Genomic DNA, 17,698 nt, shown 5'->3' with positions numbered 1-17,698 from the left:
TTTTTAATCAATCATCAAAAAACTGTTACACGTAAACTGTTTGTTTACACACAATTCAAGTGCAAACTTAACATGAAAAGTATGTTTTTGTTTTACATATTTTGGCTACATAGAAGAGACTTTCGATTCACTTTTTTGTTGAAAAGTTTTTTTTTGTGATTGATATTCCAGCGGCAGCAGATTTTTATGATGAACTTTTGATATGACTTGATAGTGTTAAGAGTAATATTAATTACTGAAATTTCTTAGGTAGAATAAGTTAAAATGCGCCATTTAGCAATGAAACATTTACAATTCAAGAATTTATCTCCAAAATGGCCAGAAAGGGTATACCGAGTGTTGAATCTGAAGCGGATATTCAAAATTATTATAAAGGTTTTTGTAAATCAAGGTCTTTTGGTTGAACAGCATTCAGTGAAATTGAAGTATCGAGCATTAATTTATTCCAGAGAAAAACTTAGGATATATCAATGAAAGCTGATAAAACTGACAAACAAGAACAAGTATTAAATTCATTTTAAAGTCTTTTCACTGACGCATCTGAAAAAGATCTATGTGTTATCACTTGCCCAATAAATGGGACAAATGTATACTTCAACATTTCTTTTTGTTAACATAACTTATATTTTTTTTGAAAACATTATTTTTTTCAGAAAATATGAAAGTTGCTTTTGCCCCGGTGTTTCATTTTTGAAATGAACTCATGAAACCATCGAAGCCTGAACAGATTATTTCTTTTCGATGTATTAAATTTTTAAAAAATCTGTTCAGGAAATTTTCAAATCAGAACATCCCACTGCTTCAATTAGAATCTTTAAAATAATGGGTGAATATATCTTAACATATGTTTTCCTCTTTTCAAAACCAATCGTTTCTTTGATTCACTGGGTTAAAGTTCAAAGGAATTAATTTGCATTTTTTGCTTGAATAAAAAAAAGGAATTTGCAGTATACAAAATCGTCAGATTTAATGCCATGACAAGTGCTGTTTGGGAACATTTTAAGTTGAAATGTGCAAAGTCTAGAACTCAAGTATCAGGCGAAACTTTTTGGAAATGATTTTGGTGAAAATATGGATTTTAATTCAAACTGCTTTGAAGCATGAGGATGGTGAATTAAAAAGCTGTTTGAAAATGGTTAGTAAAAAATCTTCTCTTATATGTTTCATTTCTTCAGCTCTAAAAAATACACCATCCAAAGCTAATTGGGAACTGAAAACGCTGCGTTAGGCAAAATATACGGCAAATACTCCAAAAATAGTCCCGTTATTCAAAATTCTATTTTAAAAAGATTCATGAGCAATATATTCCAATAAATGAGAAACTTTTATTTCGGTTTAAACCTTAATGTGAACTCGAACAAAACGGAATAAATCTACTAAATGGAATACAGAATTAAACAGACTTATTATCAGCATACAGTTATTTATGGAACAAGTTACAAAAATTGGATTTCAAAAGATTCGTTGAGTTAAAATTCTTAGGTTCAATTTAGATAGAATTAAGCGGGACGATTCGAGTAAAAGGAAAGAAGGGAAATATAAAGAAACTAGGAAAATGGAAAATGGACGCCAAGTTGAACATGGTAAGACCAAGGGGCTGAAAGAGAAGGAAATTTCCGAACTGACATTTCAGTACCGCACTGACGTTTTGGTGCCAAAATGCCATTGAAATCAAAGGGGAACTGACGTTGTGGTTCCAAAAAGTCGGTACGGTCCGTTTGTATGTGATTTGACAGTTGCTTCAGTCCTTTGGGTAAGACGAAGTTTACCGGGTCTGCTAGTACCTATATAAAAAGCAATTTCTGTATGTTTGTTTGTTTGTTTGTCCTCTATAGACTCAGCCGTCTTAAGAGCTAGAGAGCTGAAATTTGGCATGTACGCTCATTAGGACCAGGAATGATGAAAAATGTTTTCAGATTTTCAGATGACCCCTTCTGAAGGGGGTCGTCCATACAAGACAAATATTGTTTTCGCGTTTATCACGTTATTTTTTGTCGGATCGTGATGAAAATCTGCACATGGGGGTTTTGAGAGATGGGAGATCGATTTCAGGTATTGAATTTTGGGTCAGGGGTCGACAAAAGGGGTCGTCCATATCAACTTTTTAATATTTTAGTGATATTGACGTTAGTGTTCATCGGATTGGGAAAAAAAAATTTGCGCTCGGATGGTTTTAGAGACGAGCAATCGATTGCCGATATCAAATTTTGTGTAAGGGGCCAGCCAAAGGGGTCGTCCATATTCACTGTTCGCTATTTTTGTGATACTGGCGTCATTATACATCGGATTCAGATGAAAATTGGTACACAAGAGTTTCGAATGACAGGCAATCGATTCCAGGTATCGAATTCAGTGTAAGGGGTCGGCAAAAGGGGTCGTCCATATCAACTTTTCAATATTTATGTGAATTTGGCGTTATTATTCATCGGATTAAGAAGAAAATTTGCGTTCGGATATTTTGAAGGACACGCAATCGATTGCCGGTATTAAATTTTGAATAAGGGGCAAGTCAGTCAGGGACGACCCCCCATTTTAACTGTTCGCTATATTTGCGATATTGACGTTATTATACATCAGATTAAGATGAAAATTGGTACACGACAATTTTGAACGATGTGCAAAAGATTTCAGGTATAAAATTTTTTGTAAGGAACCGGAAAAGGGGTCATCCATATTACTTTTGTAATTTTTTTGTGATATTGACGTTATTATGCATCGGATTGAGATGAAAATTTGTACATAGAAATTATTAAGGACGAACAATTGATTCAAATTATACAATTTTGGATCAGGGGTCTGCCAAAGAGGACGTCCATATTATCTATTCACTGTTTTTTTTTTGCGATATTGACGTTATAATGCAATGAATCGGTTTGAAAATTAGCACACGGGAGTTTTGAAGGAAGGGCAATCGATTTCAGGGATCAAAGCTCGGAAAACCGAGTCAATTGATTTCTGATTCAATATTTGTATCAAACGACAAAAAAAGGGATTATTAACTGTCAAATTTGCTTTCCAATAATCACGTGAGTTTGTATCGCATCGAAACGAAAATTCATAAACGGGGGTGTTTTGGCACGTTCAATGGATTCCTGATTTCAAATTTAGTAGTAAACGACAGAAAAATCGAACGCACATAAAACGTGTTCAACATTATTGCAATTATTGCTTAAATATGCAATCGGAATTGCAACTGGAAAATGCTTGGCGATTGGCTATTCATACAAACTGTTTATGATATATTCCAAGTTGAAAGCAAAACGGAGTTCGTATGGGATCAGCTAGTTTATTTTCAAAACTGTTTTTTTCTCTATAGTCTGCAGTTCTGTACATAGCATAAAAAAACTTTCTTTCAAAAATTCCTGTAAGTTGCTTTAGACTTTTCTGATAAAAAAAACTTCACCGATCACTAAACACAGTATGAACTTTTTTCCAATCCTTAGGTAGAGCGAGCTGAATGTGAGGTGCAAACGATACCAGTTGAAGAGAAGCTTCATGAGACACGCCTCGTAAGTTCTTTTTTTAACATGGTAGATTTTCGTAGGTTATTGAATGTAAACTTTTAGGAATTTAGTTATGAAAGTACAATTAGTAGTGTGAAAGTACAATAGGTATTGTAAAGCTTATTCTGCCAATCACTTGAGGTGACTTGAGAAATTTTCACCTGATTGTGCTAACTCTAGTAATCCCTCAAGGCTTGAAATTTTGGCTCAGATCGATCCTTGGAGATCATCTAAACTATGACGTTTCTTTTCTGAAGTTTTTTTCACGTGACTTGCACAATAATACCAAGTAATCTTTTCTTCAAAACTTTAAATAGGTGGAACAAGCAGAACGCGAGGTTCAAACATTGCCGGTTGAAGAGAAAATTGCCGAAAAAAGGCGTGTAAGTTGCTTTTAATATTTGAGTGGGGAATTTTAAAATTTAATGTCATTCCTTACTTCGTAGGTATTACAATCTGTCTGTGCAGTACAAACGTTACCGCTGGAAGAACTGATTTCTGGAAAACGTACCGTATGTTGCTTTTCTTCTTTTTCCTAGTGATTTTCGATTTTAATGATTTATTTTTCAATTTCATTTCTAAACTCATAGGTAGAACAAGCTGACTGTGAAGTACAAACGTTAGCAGCTGTTGAAGAGAGCTCACCTGTTAAAACACATGTTAGAGATTTCTAGGGAAATTTAGAGGTAAATTGATAAAATGTAACTTTTTTATCCACAGGTAGATCGAGCTGACAGTGAGGTTCAAACGGTACCTATTCAAGAGAGATTTTTTCCGAGCTCAAGAGCATCCCACCAACATAAAATATTGGAATTCGAGGAGGAAGCACCGGAATCGGAACAGCTCATCGAAGACGACGGAGAAGATAACCTACAGGGGGAAGCGTTTTACATTCCGTTGGTGATTCCCAGCGTTTCCAAAATGTCGTCAACGTACACAGATATTTCACAAACAATAAAAGATATGAGGATTTCGCGTTCAGCCCGTTCCTCGAGGGGCAGAGTCGTCAGTGAGGTAGGGTATAGTTTCGAGATCTAATCCTCAAGTGTACGGGATTCGTTCAGGTTGATATTTGATTTTTTGTCTCTGCAGAAACCGTCGATTTCTTTGGAACACGAAGAAGTACTCCCACCAAGACAAGTTCGCATCAGTCACATACTACCGAGGTTTTCGATCCTAGCGAGGAACTTTCTACAGGAGCCTGAATCATCCCGGGATCACAACGTGTCGCTGCTGCTGGCTAACGCTATTACGGTTTGACGACGTTTAGTTCACTATTTTGGTTGCAACATCTAAGGTGTTTTTTTTATATTTTCCAGAAAAGAATCCACTCCAACGATGCGAGTACTGCCGGAAGCAGCAGACGCAGAGATTCCTGGGCTTCGGGTAATTCGGTGACGTCTTCCAGCGGCGATCGGAGGCGGATTTCGTTCAAGGACGATACGGAATGGTTCCATCAGCAGATGCCCCGGTCGGCCATCTCTTCGGTATTCGAAGGCGGTAAGCTAGCAACCTCTGAAACAATTATCAACATTCAGCTGGAATAAGACTCTTTTTTTTAAGAATACAAGACTGAAGATCTGGACACGCATAACGAGTATGCCTCACTACACGAGGAGCACCACAGGATTCGCAAATACTCCAAGGTATTTTTTTGTCCATTTCTAACTTCTGAACTCGTGATCATCTACTAATGAGTTCAAATAAACCCAAATCAGGATTTGGTTCACCCGACGGATTACATCGCCCTAACGATCAAATCGGTCCACTGGCACCCGGCAACGATGGCCCGGCTGTTGGAGCGCAAGGTGCAGCACTTTTACGTGGAGCTGCAATTCCTGGACGAAAGCGGCTCCTACCAGATGGAAACGAGCACGGCCGATCTGCTCGGCGAGGGAGGCATGCGGGAAATACCGGGCCCGGATTTCATGTTCGACCACAGGATCATATTCAAACTGAACGAACCGAGGTACACGCGTAGGCGGGAACTGCTGCGCCGGATGTTGGAGCCCAACGGGAAGGATAAGGTTCGATTTTCGATCGTCCACGAGCATCTACAGGTGCAGAATTGTACCGATATTGGGTTTGCATCGTTTCGACTAAGGCAGGAAATTCAGAGGTGCCCGCTCGAGAGTATTGCCACGATTGAAGTCCCTATCTACGACGTGGTGTCCCCGAAAGACGAAATGGGTTACCTGTGGGTTCAACTCGAGGGTATCGAATTGCTGAGGACTAGTCTATAGGACGCTTTTCTCTACATTACAAATGCATTTTGAATATTTTTTTATACTTTTGTTGTAATATAAATCGTTAAATATATTATTCAGATATAATATGTTGTTGTTGTTTCAATAACATGTGTGTGTTCTTTTTTCTGTTCTGTGTCACGTACTCTCTATTTCTCTCGTTCACTTTCAGACTGAGGATTAGTTTTAGTAGATGGTTCTCAAAACTCTGCCCTTATTTTATTAGCACGCGTGCGTTCCACGAAGTTTCGCTTTCACCGTTCGCCACTTTCTGTTACTTGCACATCCATATCCGAAACACGCGCCTGGCATATGTTGTTCCACCCATTATGTATATTTTGCTTTCATAAGGGTTTTCTTTTGTATTCCTTCGTTTCATAAAGATATTCACGAACGACGGGTTATTTTTTCGTTTGTTTTTGTCTTCTTTTAGTTTTGCGACACAGAAAATAAAAATGATTGAGTAGCAGAGCTTCAAAAAATTTAATATAAATTTTAGCCTTTCCATGTTTGCATTGCGTCGTTCTTTTCTATTACAATTATTACAATAAAGTTTCATCCTGTGTAGCGAATATTGCGTTCTCTTTTCGTTTCTAGAATTAAACATTCCGAGCAATTTTCTGATTTTTTTTTTTCATTTTGTTTTTATGTACAACTTGCACTAATCTTCTTCAATCGCAATATTGTTTGTTTTAGTAGTTTGTATAAACATAGAACCAAAAAAAATTTTCAGAAAACAAACATATTTGTCTTAGATTTTTTGTTAAGATGTTTCACACAATCGATATAAATTGCTTGAGACTGCCGCCTGAGGACAATCCTTACTTGATGGTTGAATTATTTTAACGGCGAGAGATCAAAAACAATAACAAGAGAAAAAATGAAAACATAGAAAATAAAAATAAGGGTAAATTTGGGGATACGAAACCGGTCGCTACAGCTATTCTACTATTTGGGAGGAAAATTGACGTCTCTCGTTTCATGTTTTGTTTAGTTGAGTGGTATAAATTGGAGCAGAATATAAGTCTCCCATCTTCATCTCTCGGCGTTTGCTTTCCACCTTGCACAATTGCAGCCAACTCCCCTCAAACACTCAATCAATGAATCAGTAAATTTTTAGTGGCGCGAGTTCCAGGCCGATGCAATCGGAGCCTGGTGAGCTGGTTCGACCGGTGTAGGACCGCCCAGTCCAAAGTCGGGGAAGTCTTCCTGAGACTGAGTGTTCGGGGTCTTCTTGTTGCGTTCCCATGGAGCACCCGCAACGACGAACCCTTGCTTATTGTTGTTGGACATCGAATCCTCCAGGATTTGAGTGAATGTGGTCTGCTGCGTCGGTACAGCGGTGGCCAAATCCTGCATGTATTCTTCCGCCAAATTGAGCAGATAATCACGGCAAGCCTCGACATCGTCCTGGTTATTGCCGGCAATTACAATTATTGACTGATCCCTGTCCTCCGGACGCGGGAAGTTGATTTCAACCTTGAACTCTTCCTTGATCTCACGGACACGACGACCCTTGAGTCCAATCAGCCGGCGATGGATTCGCTCGTCGATGGAAACCTCCTCACGGTACATCGAGTTCAACTCGTTGACGATACCCAGGATTTCGTCCCTAGCTGCGATGGCATTGGCCTCGTAACCCTGAATAGTTATAATATTGTTCTGAGGATCATCTTGCTTGGGGAAAGAAATCTGCACCCCATGGGTAGCACGAATTTTGTTCACAACTGCTCCACGACGACCAATAATCTTGGGATGATATTCAGGGCTGATTTCGACCTTGATCTCCCATGAGCGAAGTTCACGATCGGCGCGATCAGCTTCGAGCTCTTCGATTCTCTTCGCAATGGCCACCTTGGCTTCCTCAATATTGGCTCTGGCACCGGTAACCTTGATAATGTCCAGTTTCTGATCCTGAGGAGACAGTTCAATATGCACATCATAAGTATTCATCAGCTCCTTGACATCACGACCCTTCTGGCCGATCAAAGAACGATGCAGATCAAATGGAACATTGATTTCTTCCGTAACCGGAACCAAAGCCAACAAAGCAGCCTTCGCAGCCTCACACTTCTCCTTGCGACCACTGATACGGATAATGTCGGTCGTCATGATCGGATCGCCACCATTGACGTCCCCATTCTGGTAACCCTCGGCGATCGCTTCCTGCGCGTCTCGATCCGGGAACTTAATGTTGACGTCAAAATCGGCCGTGATGCCCTGCACCTTTGAGCCGCCCTTACCCATCACGATACGATGATGGCGCGCCTGGATTATACACTCAATGGTAACCATCTGTTCCAGCTCTTCTACGATCTCCAGAATTCTAGCCTTGGCCGCTTCGATGCACTCCTTGGCACCCTTCAGCGTAACCCGTTCGCTGTCCGATCCCGAGCGCGGGAACGAAATCATTGTTACGCCACACTCGGCCATGATGCGGTTCGAGACCTCAGCCCGGCGGGCCACAAAGTGTTTGTGGTGCTTCTGGGCCACGTTGATTTCATCCTCGACGATGTTGTCGATGTTCTTGATGATCGCGAGCAGCTGATTCTTGGCATCCTCGACGCCCTCCTTCTTGCCGATGATGGTGATGACCTCGTTATCCTCGTCGTTTACTCCTGAAAAGAATGCGGGTATAAGTTAGGGATTGATTGAGACAGATTATTTACATATTAACCCTCTACTGCATGGACTAATCCGTTGAGAAACAACCTCAAACGAAATTTTAGAATTGCTAATTTTAATGCATTGAAATTGTTTGAAATCTTTTGCAGTAGGTACTGAATGAGGCTCATCAATGGGATAAAAAAAAATTTGAGGACAGATATAAGCTCGTATCCAGTAGAAGATTAAAAGTTCCCAGACCTGACAAAAACAAAGCTAGAACACTCACCTGGGAAAACGATTCTAGCACCGGTGCTGTCGCGAATCTTCTTGATGGAAGCCCCATTCTTGCCGATCAGGAACTTATGGTGCATCGGGTTGGCACGTACCTCGGCAGTGAAGGAAGAGAGTTCCTTCTCGTTGGTCAGCTCAAGCAGCTGCACCTTGGCCCGCTCGACATCCTCCTTGGGGCCGCGGATCGCCACCATATCGCTCTTGGACTCCGGGCTGGGAAACTTGATCGAGACGCCACCGCAATCCTCCATGATGGACGAAATCAGCTTGCCGCCGGAACCGATCAACGAATTGTAGTACTTGGATGGGATTTGAACCTCCTCGGTTATGATGTTGGCGAGTTCTTCCTGAATCTTTTGAATGCGATCGCGAGCTTCCTTGACATTTTCCTTCTTGCCGGTGATGACAATCACTTCGTTTTTGTCACCCTCAGCCGGAAGGTCAATCTTGGTTGAGGTTTCGTCGCGAATCTTCTTGATATTAGCACCACCCTTGCCGATGATGTACTTGTGGAATTGCTTGAAAATCGGCACCTCCATAACGAACGAATTCTTCTGCAGCTCCTTGACATATTTGGTCATATACTTGTGGCACCGATCGACATCCTCGCGCGGGCCACGGATTTTGACAATGTCAGACTTATCGTTCGGTCCGGGGAAGATGATCTGCACCTGGTTATGCTTGTCGCGGATTTCCCTAATAGATTCACCCTTTGCACCGATGATCGTCTTGAACAGACGATGATCGATGACGATCGATTCTTCCTTTTCGTTTTCCAGTTTCGCGATCTTTTCAAGCAGCTCCTGCTTAGCTTTCTCAACACCGATAACCGGTCCCTCGATACGGATCGGCTTGGCGTCCTTTTCGTCGATGTTGATAAGCACCTCGTACTCTTCTTTCATCCGGTTAATGTTGGCTCCGTTCTTGCCGATTATGTACTTGCAGTACGACGGATCCACCATCATTTCCGCGAAAGTAAGACGCCCGGTAAGATCCTTAACCATCTTCTCGAGTGCTTCCGAAGAAGGCTCCACCTGCTCCGGGGGTCCTTCGATTTTGATCTTATCATCCTTGAATTCAACCTGGAGGTTCGGGTACGGAGCGGTATGCTCCTTGATATGTCCACCCTCGCGTCCAATAATGTACTTATGAATCCACTGAGGGCATTCGAGTATAGCAGTGCGAACAGAGTTCGCCTTCTGATACACGACAGTCAGAGCATTGCCGAGCTTATCCTGCGGGCCACGCAGAGTGACAGTGTCATTCGGTGCATCGCTGGCCGGCATTTCCACCGAGACGCCGGTCATGGCCAAAATCTCCTGGATGGTGGAACCCTTCGGTCCAACGATGTACTTGTGCTGGGCACGGGGAACCTCAACGCTAACGCTGGTGCACTTCTTTTCCATCTCCTTGCTGATGGCTTCTATGCGGGCCTTGGCCTGCAGAACGCCTTCCTTCTCGCCGATGATGGTAATTTCGTCCTTCTGCACCGATGGCGGCGGAATGTTGATCTTGGCACCAAATTCCTCCGTCATCTTCAAAACGTTTTCATTATGCGGCCCCATGATGAACGGGTGGTAGATTTTCGGGATGTTGACACGCTCGCAGGCCTTGCGAGATTGTTCGTCCGAGGTCGTACGAATCTCGTGCTCGGCCTTCTCGATGCCCTCCTTGGTACCGGAAATCGTAATCACGTCCGATTCATCAGTTATACGCGGCACATTGATCTTAGTAGCGGTTAACTTTTCCAGCTCGCGCAAACGTTCGCCCTTCTTGCCCAGAATCCAACGGAAGTGCTCCCGCGGAATGGTAATGTTCTTGCTCGCCTGAGTCTGGAACAGCACCAGAATCTTGCGACGGGCTTCGACCACCTCATTCGGCTTGCCGGTTACCAGGAACGTCAACGATTGGTCCTTTCCGCTCGAGATCTCAATATGAGCGTTGGTTTCCTTCATGATGTGCTGGCAGGTACGCAGGGACTCGCCCTCGCCGAACTTGTCCGAATCGTAACGGCGCTCTCCCGATGGGACGATGAAGACCTGGGTAACAACCGAGCTTCCGACGCGCATGTTCTGCGCAATGTTTTGCTGGTTGATACCCGGCGTAGCGCTCTCCGGAAGGGCCGGGAACAGATCATCGTAGCATGGGGCCGGGGCCGAGGCGACGTTGTTTTCGTACGCGGAGTTCATTGGCTGCTGATCAACCACTACTGCGTTGGGACGAGTGGAGAAAAGGCGAGAAAAAATATCAATTAGTTATTTGGAAAGGTTACAAATATATGCAAATACACACCTGTTGTCTCCATCACTGCTGCTTGTTTTAACTGCTTGAAAAGAAAGTCCTGATTCGTAGCAAGTCTTACAGTACCACTGTTCGGAAGAAACAAAAAGAAGGCAAAAAAATTAATAAACTACACAAATGTCAAGGTCCTTCAGCAGCAGCATACCAGCGCGGCAAAGTTCATTGACCTTCTAAATTCAAGTTTGAATAAGTCATATCCTTTACACACAAGATGGCTAACAAGTTCTTCCCACAACCACGCAACAGTCGTCAGGGGATTATTGGATCAGATTGACAGTCTTTTCGCCGGCTCACTTAGCTCTCTGCTCGATCTGCTGATCGATAAGGAAGGACCAACCCAGACAGAGACGTCTATAACGTTGAGCTCTGAACACGTGGCAGTTATGGATGACTAAAACTAGGAGAGCGCGCAACACAATTAGCTCACCCTCACCGATGATGATGATGACGACAACAGCTAATCATAGTTGGGTCGGTCGGTTGGCCATCTCGTTCATGACACCGACCGAGATGAGATGACGACCACCAACTACATCAACAACAATATGCGCAAATGAATTGTGCGCAGAGGCGGAAAGAAAATGCACTTAACTACGAACCATATTTTCGTGAGATGGCATGAATGATTTGTACAAAAGAGAGCGATCGTTGTCTCCGATTTGAGCACCAACGAATGGGGTGTGTGGAAGTGATTTCCCAAGATTGAAGAAGCTGGTACCACCAGATAATGTACCCGCGATCGATCGCCGTCCGTCGTCGTCATCGTAGTTGTGTGGAATTAAACTCGTTTTGGGTTTCGCTCAGAGCATGGTGAAGCTGGCGGCATTGTGGATGTGAGCTAAGCCGATTTATGTTAGCACAGTTGCTTAGCGGTGCTGCCAAGGGATTGGTGATGATGATGATGATGGCATAGAAACCAAATGGTGAGCCATCACCACAATCTGTGCGGAACGCAAGAAACCACATATCTCACACCAACTAGAGGACTAGAACGTCGTTGTTGAAGATTTTGTTGATTATGTGACTTAGATTAGTGATTAAGTTGCAATAAAGGGATAAAGTGATCTTCAGCGTTTTTCATACTATTTCTTAAGTTTTGCTTAAACGTTTTCATGAGTCTCCACATTACAGAGAAAGTATCCTTCTATTTTTATGCAAGTTTACATCGAAAAAGGAATGAATTAACATGAATACAACCAAATATAATGTTTTGAGTTTTTCTTGGTACACTTTCGTACTTGAACGTTATCACCTTTTCAAAGATGATGGAAAGTATTAAAGAAACATAAGATATCAACGACTCACAGACAGGACTTGAACCCGCAATTTCCGCTTCAGCACAACGGCGCGTTACCCAATAACACCACGGTGAACGTGAATGTCGTCGGAGCTGATGTTGACGAAAGCTCCGGTTTGGGGATTCAGCGACAATATATCGTTTACTAGTTGTTTCTCAATAGTTCGCTCAAGCTATGCTCAATCCGTTGTTTGAAGGTTGCAATGGACACAGAAAAATCGAATATGTGTAACGGAGGAAGCATATTTTAGCGGAAAGTTGTGCTGCCAAAGCGCGTACTTCGTGTTTCCAATGAGAGCTAGTCTCTATTACGTAAGGTACATTCTGGAGCACAAATATTTTAACGAGGAAGAAGCCACCAGCAGTATATTTCTTTCCTTGAGATCTTTGCCACGAAAAGTGATCGACCGATGGAATGACGATCCGCCAGCGTATGAAGTCCAAGCAGAGCGTAGTGGATAGGCGGTAGATTTAAGGAGTTCTCCCAAGGTAGTTCACGGTTAACGCACAAATCGCGTTGAATTGCGCGCAACCCACAAAGCCTCATACCAAGTTTGCAAATTCCAATATTCATCGAACCAGGCAGCAACGCATAGCTCGCAGGCAGACGAAATTGGTGAATTCTGTACTCATACGCATAATGAATCCCAGCATCCGGTTGGCCTTCTTGAGTACCACAGAGCAATGGGGCTTAACATTCATATGACTGTCCAATAAAACTCCAAGGTCCTTTATCTGATCCACACGTTGCTGTGACTCACCCAATATGCTGTAATCATATATGAATGGATGTTTCCTCCGACCAGTTAAAAACCTTTTTCCAGGAAGCCTTGTAACTCGTAAGAATCAGCTAGACTGTTTATGACCTAAAATATTTTGAGGTCGTCCACGTACAGGTGAACTACACAACCAATAAAACGCAAATTAATGTCATTACAAAACATTGTAAACAACAGAGGGCCCAAATTGCTGCCTTATGGAACCCCAGGTACATAGTCGTTCAGAACATCCCAAACGTTGCATTTTTTTTCAGGAGAATATCGTAATTCACTGAATCGAATGCAGCCAAAATATCAGTAAAAATTCCATCAATTTGTTTTCCGCCATCCATTTCTGATATGCAATATGATGTAAAAACTGTGAAATAAGGCTGAGAAAATAACATAGTTGACGATGCTCTCCAATACCTTCGAGCAGGCAACTAGTGATGTGACACCACGATGGTTGAGAACATTCTACTTGACTGGGCTCATAAACGATCTTTCCCCGATGTCAGGGAATTGTTGCTGTTTTAGGAACCGGTTAAATATTTGAGTAAGTTGTTTCACCAGAAAACTGTGCCAATTCGGGGGCATGTTCGACTGATGTAGTATGTTTCAGTTCACCAATGGCTTCTAGAACCATTTCCTCGCTTATAGAAAACACATCGATGGACAATCGTGTGACGACCGCGTAAAAAATCCTTCGATTCCGACCGTCCGTTTATTCGAAGAAAACGCCTCCATTTTTATACATAAGATAAAAAAATCTACTGTATGTTAACTGAAATTTGGTGTTTATGCTTTAGAAAATAGGGGTTTGAAAACTTTATAAATCCTTTTTAAATTTTACTCAATTTTTGACAGAGGTCTTCTGAATAAGGATCAAATCACCTTGAATCAAGGATCGAGTCTCCGGTAACTTTCATTGCATGTGTAAGCACGCTGTAAAAACAAAAATATGGCATGCTTCTACACAGAAAAGCTGTCTTGAAATATTGAGTCAAAAACACAGAATTATTGAATAACCTTGATCCTGAATCCTGTTCCCAATTCTGATTTTTTATCTGAAACCTCACTCCCATATCGATCTTGATCATGATCCGCATGCTGATTCTGATTCTGGATCCTGGAACTTTATCTTGATCCTCATCTTGAATTCTTATCATAATTTAGATTATGATATTGAGATTACATTCTTATCATAATTTAAGAATTCTGATTCTGGATCCCTCATGTTGATCCTAGTCATGGATCCTGATCTTGATTCTGAATACTTATCCTGATATTGATCCTGGTTCCTCATCTAGATTATGATCCCTATCCTGATCCTATGATCTTAACCTTGATCGCAATTCTCATCCTGAAACTCATCCGAATTCTGATCCCGGGTCCAGATCCAGCTCATGGATTCCAACTTTAATCCGGATTCTGGAACTTTATTTTGATTTTGAATTATAGTCATGATCATCCGTTAGGGTGGCACAATTGATGGATACGAAAAATCTCATCATCTAATTTTGAAAACCGAACATATACATTTTGAAGATTTGTCCAAAAAACTGACCTGTCCAAATTTTCAATTCAATCAGACTTGATTTAGGGGTGCCTCAAAGTTCCGTTTTTTCCCCTCAGAAATCACCAAAGGGAGACCAAAGGAAATCGGAAAATTCGAAAGTTTAATTATGATGCCAAATGACTTAAAAATTCATAAATCGTCGAAATTTTTTTTTTTGTCAAACATCGACTTTAGAATTTCAAAAATCACGTCAGGACATTGAACTTTCAATTTTGATGCATGAAACGTCGAGATCCGGTTTAATCTCGAAAAAAAAAATGGGTAAAAATCGATTTTCTGTAACTTAGCCTTTCTTCGAAAATCTGGTAGTTTTTGGAAAATCGAAGTTCCAGAAAGTCGATTTTTGACCAAAATTTATTTCGAGATAACACCAGATCTCGACGTTTCATGCATTTCTAAGTCATTTGGTATCAAAATTGAAATTTCATTGCCCTGACGTAATTTTTAAAATTCCAAAGTCGATGTTTGACAAACCAAATTCGACGATTTATGAATTTTTAAGTCATTTGGCATCATAACTAAACTTTCGAATTTTAAAGTAGAATTTTATGATTTTTATACCAATTAGGTACTTTAATTATCTTAATTCTTTTTAGTATATTTTTTTTAAATTTTATTCTACAGGTCGGACTTGATTATCCGTTGACTCGATTATTTGGGACTCGATTTTTCGTATTTTTAAGAGCCAATTTAATTCATAAAAACGAGTTTTTATCAACGTTTATTTTTCGTTCAATGAAGCTCTGAAATAACTTAAATAAAGTGAAGTGAAGCCTTAATTATTTCTCGGATTTGAAATAATATATTACGAACTTATACATCAAAATGTGGATTTAAATGTTCGAGAATATGAATTGTGCATCAATTTTTTTAAGATACAACATTTTGAAACTTGTTCCAATTGTCGGTAGATTCAAAAAGTTTTCTCAAAAGTCACACATATTTTTGTTTCGTAAATTTCACTCGCTTTGAAGTTTTACCACACGCTTTTAAATACAGGTTCGAAATGTATTATTTTCTATTTTAAATTAAAAAAATCAACTCAAATCTCAAATGTTTCGAAAATGTATTTGAGTTTTGCTATTTTTTAGTACTTATTTTCTTTAAAATGTTTTTTTGAGTTTTTCTGGTCCTCAAAATATTTTTGTTTTGCTTCTTAAAGTTGTTCAACAGAAAATTTCATTTAAAAAAAATACAAATTGGAAAAAAAACTATGAGATAGCTTGGTTCCCGAACCAAGATTTCAGATTAAAAAAAATTAAATGATAAAATTTAGTCATGAAACGTTACGTTGCGTTACGAGATTTACGCATGAAACGTTACTTTGCTCAAAATATGGATGAGTTTCAAACTAAAAAAAAATTAATCCTCAGGACCTGAAAAATCAAATAATGCCTCAAATTGACTCCATCTGAGGCCATGCACCCAAGATAATTTAGAAATTATTTTTACGGTATTTTTCCCGTAAACTAATTTTGGTTGCATTATAGCGATTCTACGTGAATCTTGTAGTAACCACAGTTTTTGAAGTGCGCCCTCGTAGTAACTACTTTACTTCAACATAATTACCTAATGAATTTCACGTAAAATCTAAGCGGATGCTTTGAATCGATTTCGAGTATTTTTTTTCTTAAATTCTTTTAGGAAAAGATCGTGCTGCTGACTTTGTTCGTTCTGGAAAAAGCAGTTGAGAAAGTTGTGTTTAGTTTTCGCTAGTATTACACCGAAAACCGCTACTTCTGCCAGTTGTTTCAGGATTACTTATAAGGTGAGTTGACACAATATTCGGGATTCGTGGCCGAATCAGTGATGTCAACCTTCCAGATTTTGTCTGGATCTTCCAGACTTTTTGGACTTTTGCCAGACATTTTTTCAGGATTCCAGACTTCCAGACTTCTGACATTTCTTCCAGACAATTCCAGATTTTTGGCTTAGGACATAAATTGTTCTAAGAAACTATGAAAACTCAAATTGGTCATAGTATAATGTGGCATAAAACTGTTATAATTTATAAATTATGAATGCCGTGGTTGAAAGCTATGAATAATGGCAAATGCTTCGAAGATGTATGTTAAATTGAGAGTCAAACCAAACACGTGACTGATAGTACGTAAAAGAAAAAAAAGATAAAAAAAAACCAAAAAACAAAAATAGTGTCAGAAACAAACGATTAGTGGCTATCTGCAACATTGGGATTTGGCGACCAAAAAAAAAGGATACCACATTCCCAAAAGCAAGCTATCCAGACTTTTTCAGACATTTCCAGACATTTTTTTTTCAAAATCTTCCAGATATTTTCGAAAAACAGTTGGCAACCCTGGGACAAATAGATTAACCGTCGAAATTATTTTAATTTTTCAGACCACGAAACATCTCTTTGCGGAAGGTTGGCGTTAGGTTTGTGGATCAAGTAAATTCGGGTGCCTTCCAGGAATTATAAGAAAACGAATCCTCGACTGATCCGGTAAAGGAAACTTATTTACTATTCAGAAAATTAATTTTTATTAATTCAATTTATTATTTTATTCTACAGGAAAACACAATCCAACCACGCGCGGAATTTTTTCGTGATTAAGTGTTGGTGTAAAATTCGGTTTGTGTTGTGGAAATTTAAATTCAGAATAAAATTCTTTATAAAGAAACTTCTTGTTTTTTTTTTAAATAAAAAGAAAAACAAAAGCAACGAGCGAATCAACCTTAATAACATTTCAATACTAAACGAATTTCACATATCTTCCATTTTGTATCATGTTGTACTCACTAAAAATTCACGTAAATTTTATTTGATGTTCATTATGCACCGATTCTTATAGCGATGCGTTTAAATGTTCATACCGTAGACCCACCGGAAGCTTTTACGGAATTCATGAATTTCGAGGATGTTGAAGTTATTACTGCATACAATTATGTTTGAGGTGAAGTTTCCAAAGTGAAGTGAAAAGAGTAACGCGTTGAAGAAATGAAGAAGGTATGTGGTAATACAGTAAGGTTTTTTTTACACTGATTTTACACGCGTAAAAAACCATGTAAGTTCCCGAAAACCATGTAAAAAAACTGTGCTAATTCCGGCAAACCATGTAAAAAAAGACCATTCAAATTCTGCAGCTCTGGAACGT

The 17,698-nt window shown here is 40.0% G+C and overlaps 2 protein-coding genes across 6 annotated transcripts in view; one reads left to right on the top strand and one right to left on the bottom strand.

Annotated features, from left to right (window-relative positions):
- Positions 1-5,767, top strand: part of LOC129757391 (restin homolog) — a 142,471-nt gene extending 136,704 nt beyond the window's left edge. For both annotated transcript variants that reach the window (XM_055754604.1, XM_055754605.1), the window contains 9 exons: positions 3,448-3,509; positions 3,821-3,886; positions 3,950-4,015; positions 4,094-4,162; positions 4,224-4,517; positions 4,596-4,757; positions 4,823-5,003; positions 5,067-5,149; positions 5,222-5,767. In XM_055754604.1, the coding sequence (XP_055610579.1) occupies positions 3,448-3,509; positions 3,821-3,886; positions 3,950-4,015; positions 4,094-4,162; positions 4,224-4,517; positions 4,596-4,757; positions 4,823-5,003; positions 5,067-5,149; positions 5,222-5,746 (1,508 nt within the window). In that variant the 3' untranslated portion in view covers positions 5,747-5,767. The remainder of the gene's footprint in view (positions 1-3,447; positions 3,510-3,820; positions 3,887-3,949; positions 4,016-4,093; positions 4,163-4,223; positions 4,518-4,595; positions 4,758-4,822; positions 5,004-5,066; positions 5,150-5,221) is intronic.
- Positions 5,768-6,213: 446 nt separating this feature from the next.
- Positions 6,214-17,698, bottom strand: part of LOC129757388 (vigilin) — a 30,018-nt gene continuing 18,533 nt past the window's right edge. Inside the window, exons 1-4 of one of the 4 annotated variants that reach the window (XM_055754602.1) lie at positions 11,094-11,212; positions 10,940-11,016; positions 8,643-10,853; positions 6,214-8,367 (exon numbers count right to left, since the gene is read on the bottom strand). In XM_055754602.1, the coding sequence (XP_055610577.1) occupies positions 6,866-8,367; positions 8,643-10,853; positions 10,940-10,952 (3,726 nt within the window). In that variant the 5' untranslated portion in view covers positions 10,953-11,016; positions 11,094-11,212 and the 3' untranslated portion in view covers positions 6,214-6,865. Of the gene's footprint in view, positions 8,368-8,642; positions 10,857-10,939; positions 11,017-11,093; positions 11,213-17,698 lie in introns of those variants that run through there. The other 3 variants (XM_055754600.1, XM_055754601.1, XM_055754599.1) reach the window with 3 other exon arrangements.

This window comes from Uranotaenia lowii, chromosome 3 (genome assembly GCF_029784155.1).
Source record: "Uranotaenia lowii strain MFRU-FL chromosome 3, ASM2978415v1, whole genome shotgun sequence".
Lineage (NCBI taxonomy): Eukaryota > Metazoa > Arthropoda > Insecta > Diptera > Culicidae > Uranotaenia > Uranotaenia lowii.
This window is presented reverse-complemented; position numbering and strand designations above follow the sequence as displayed.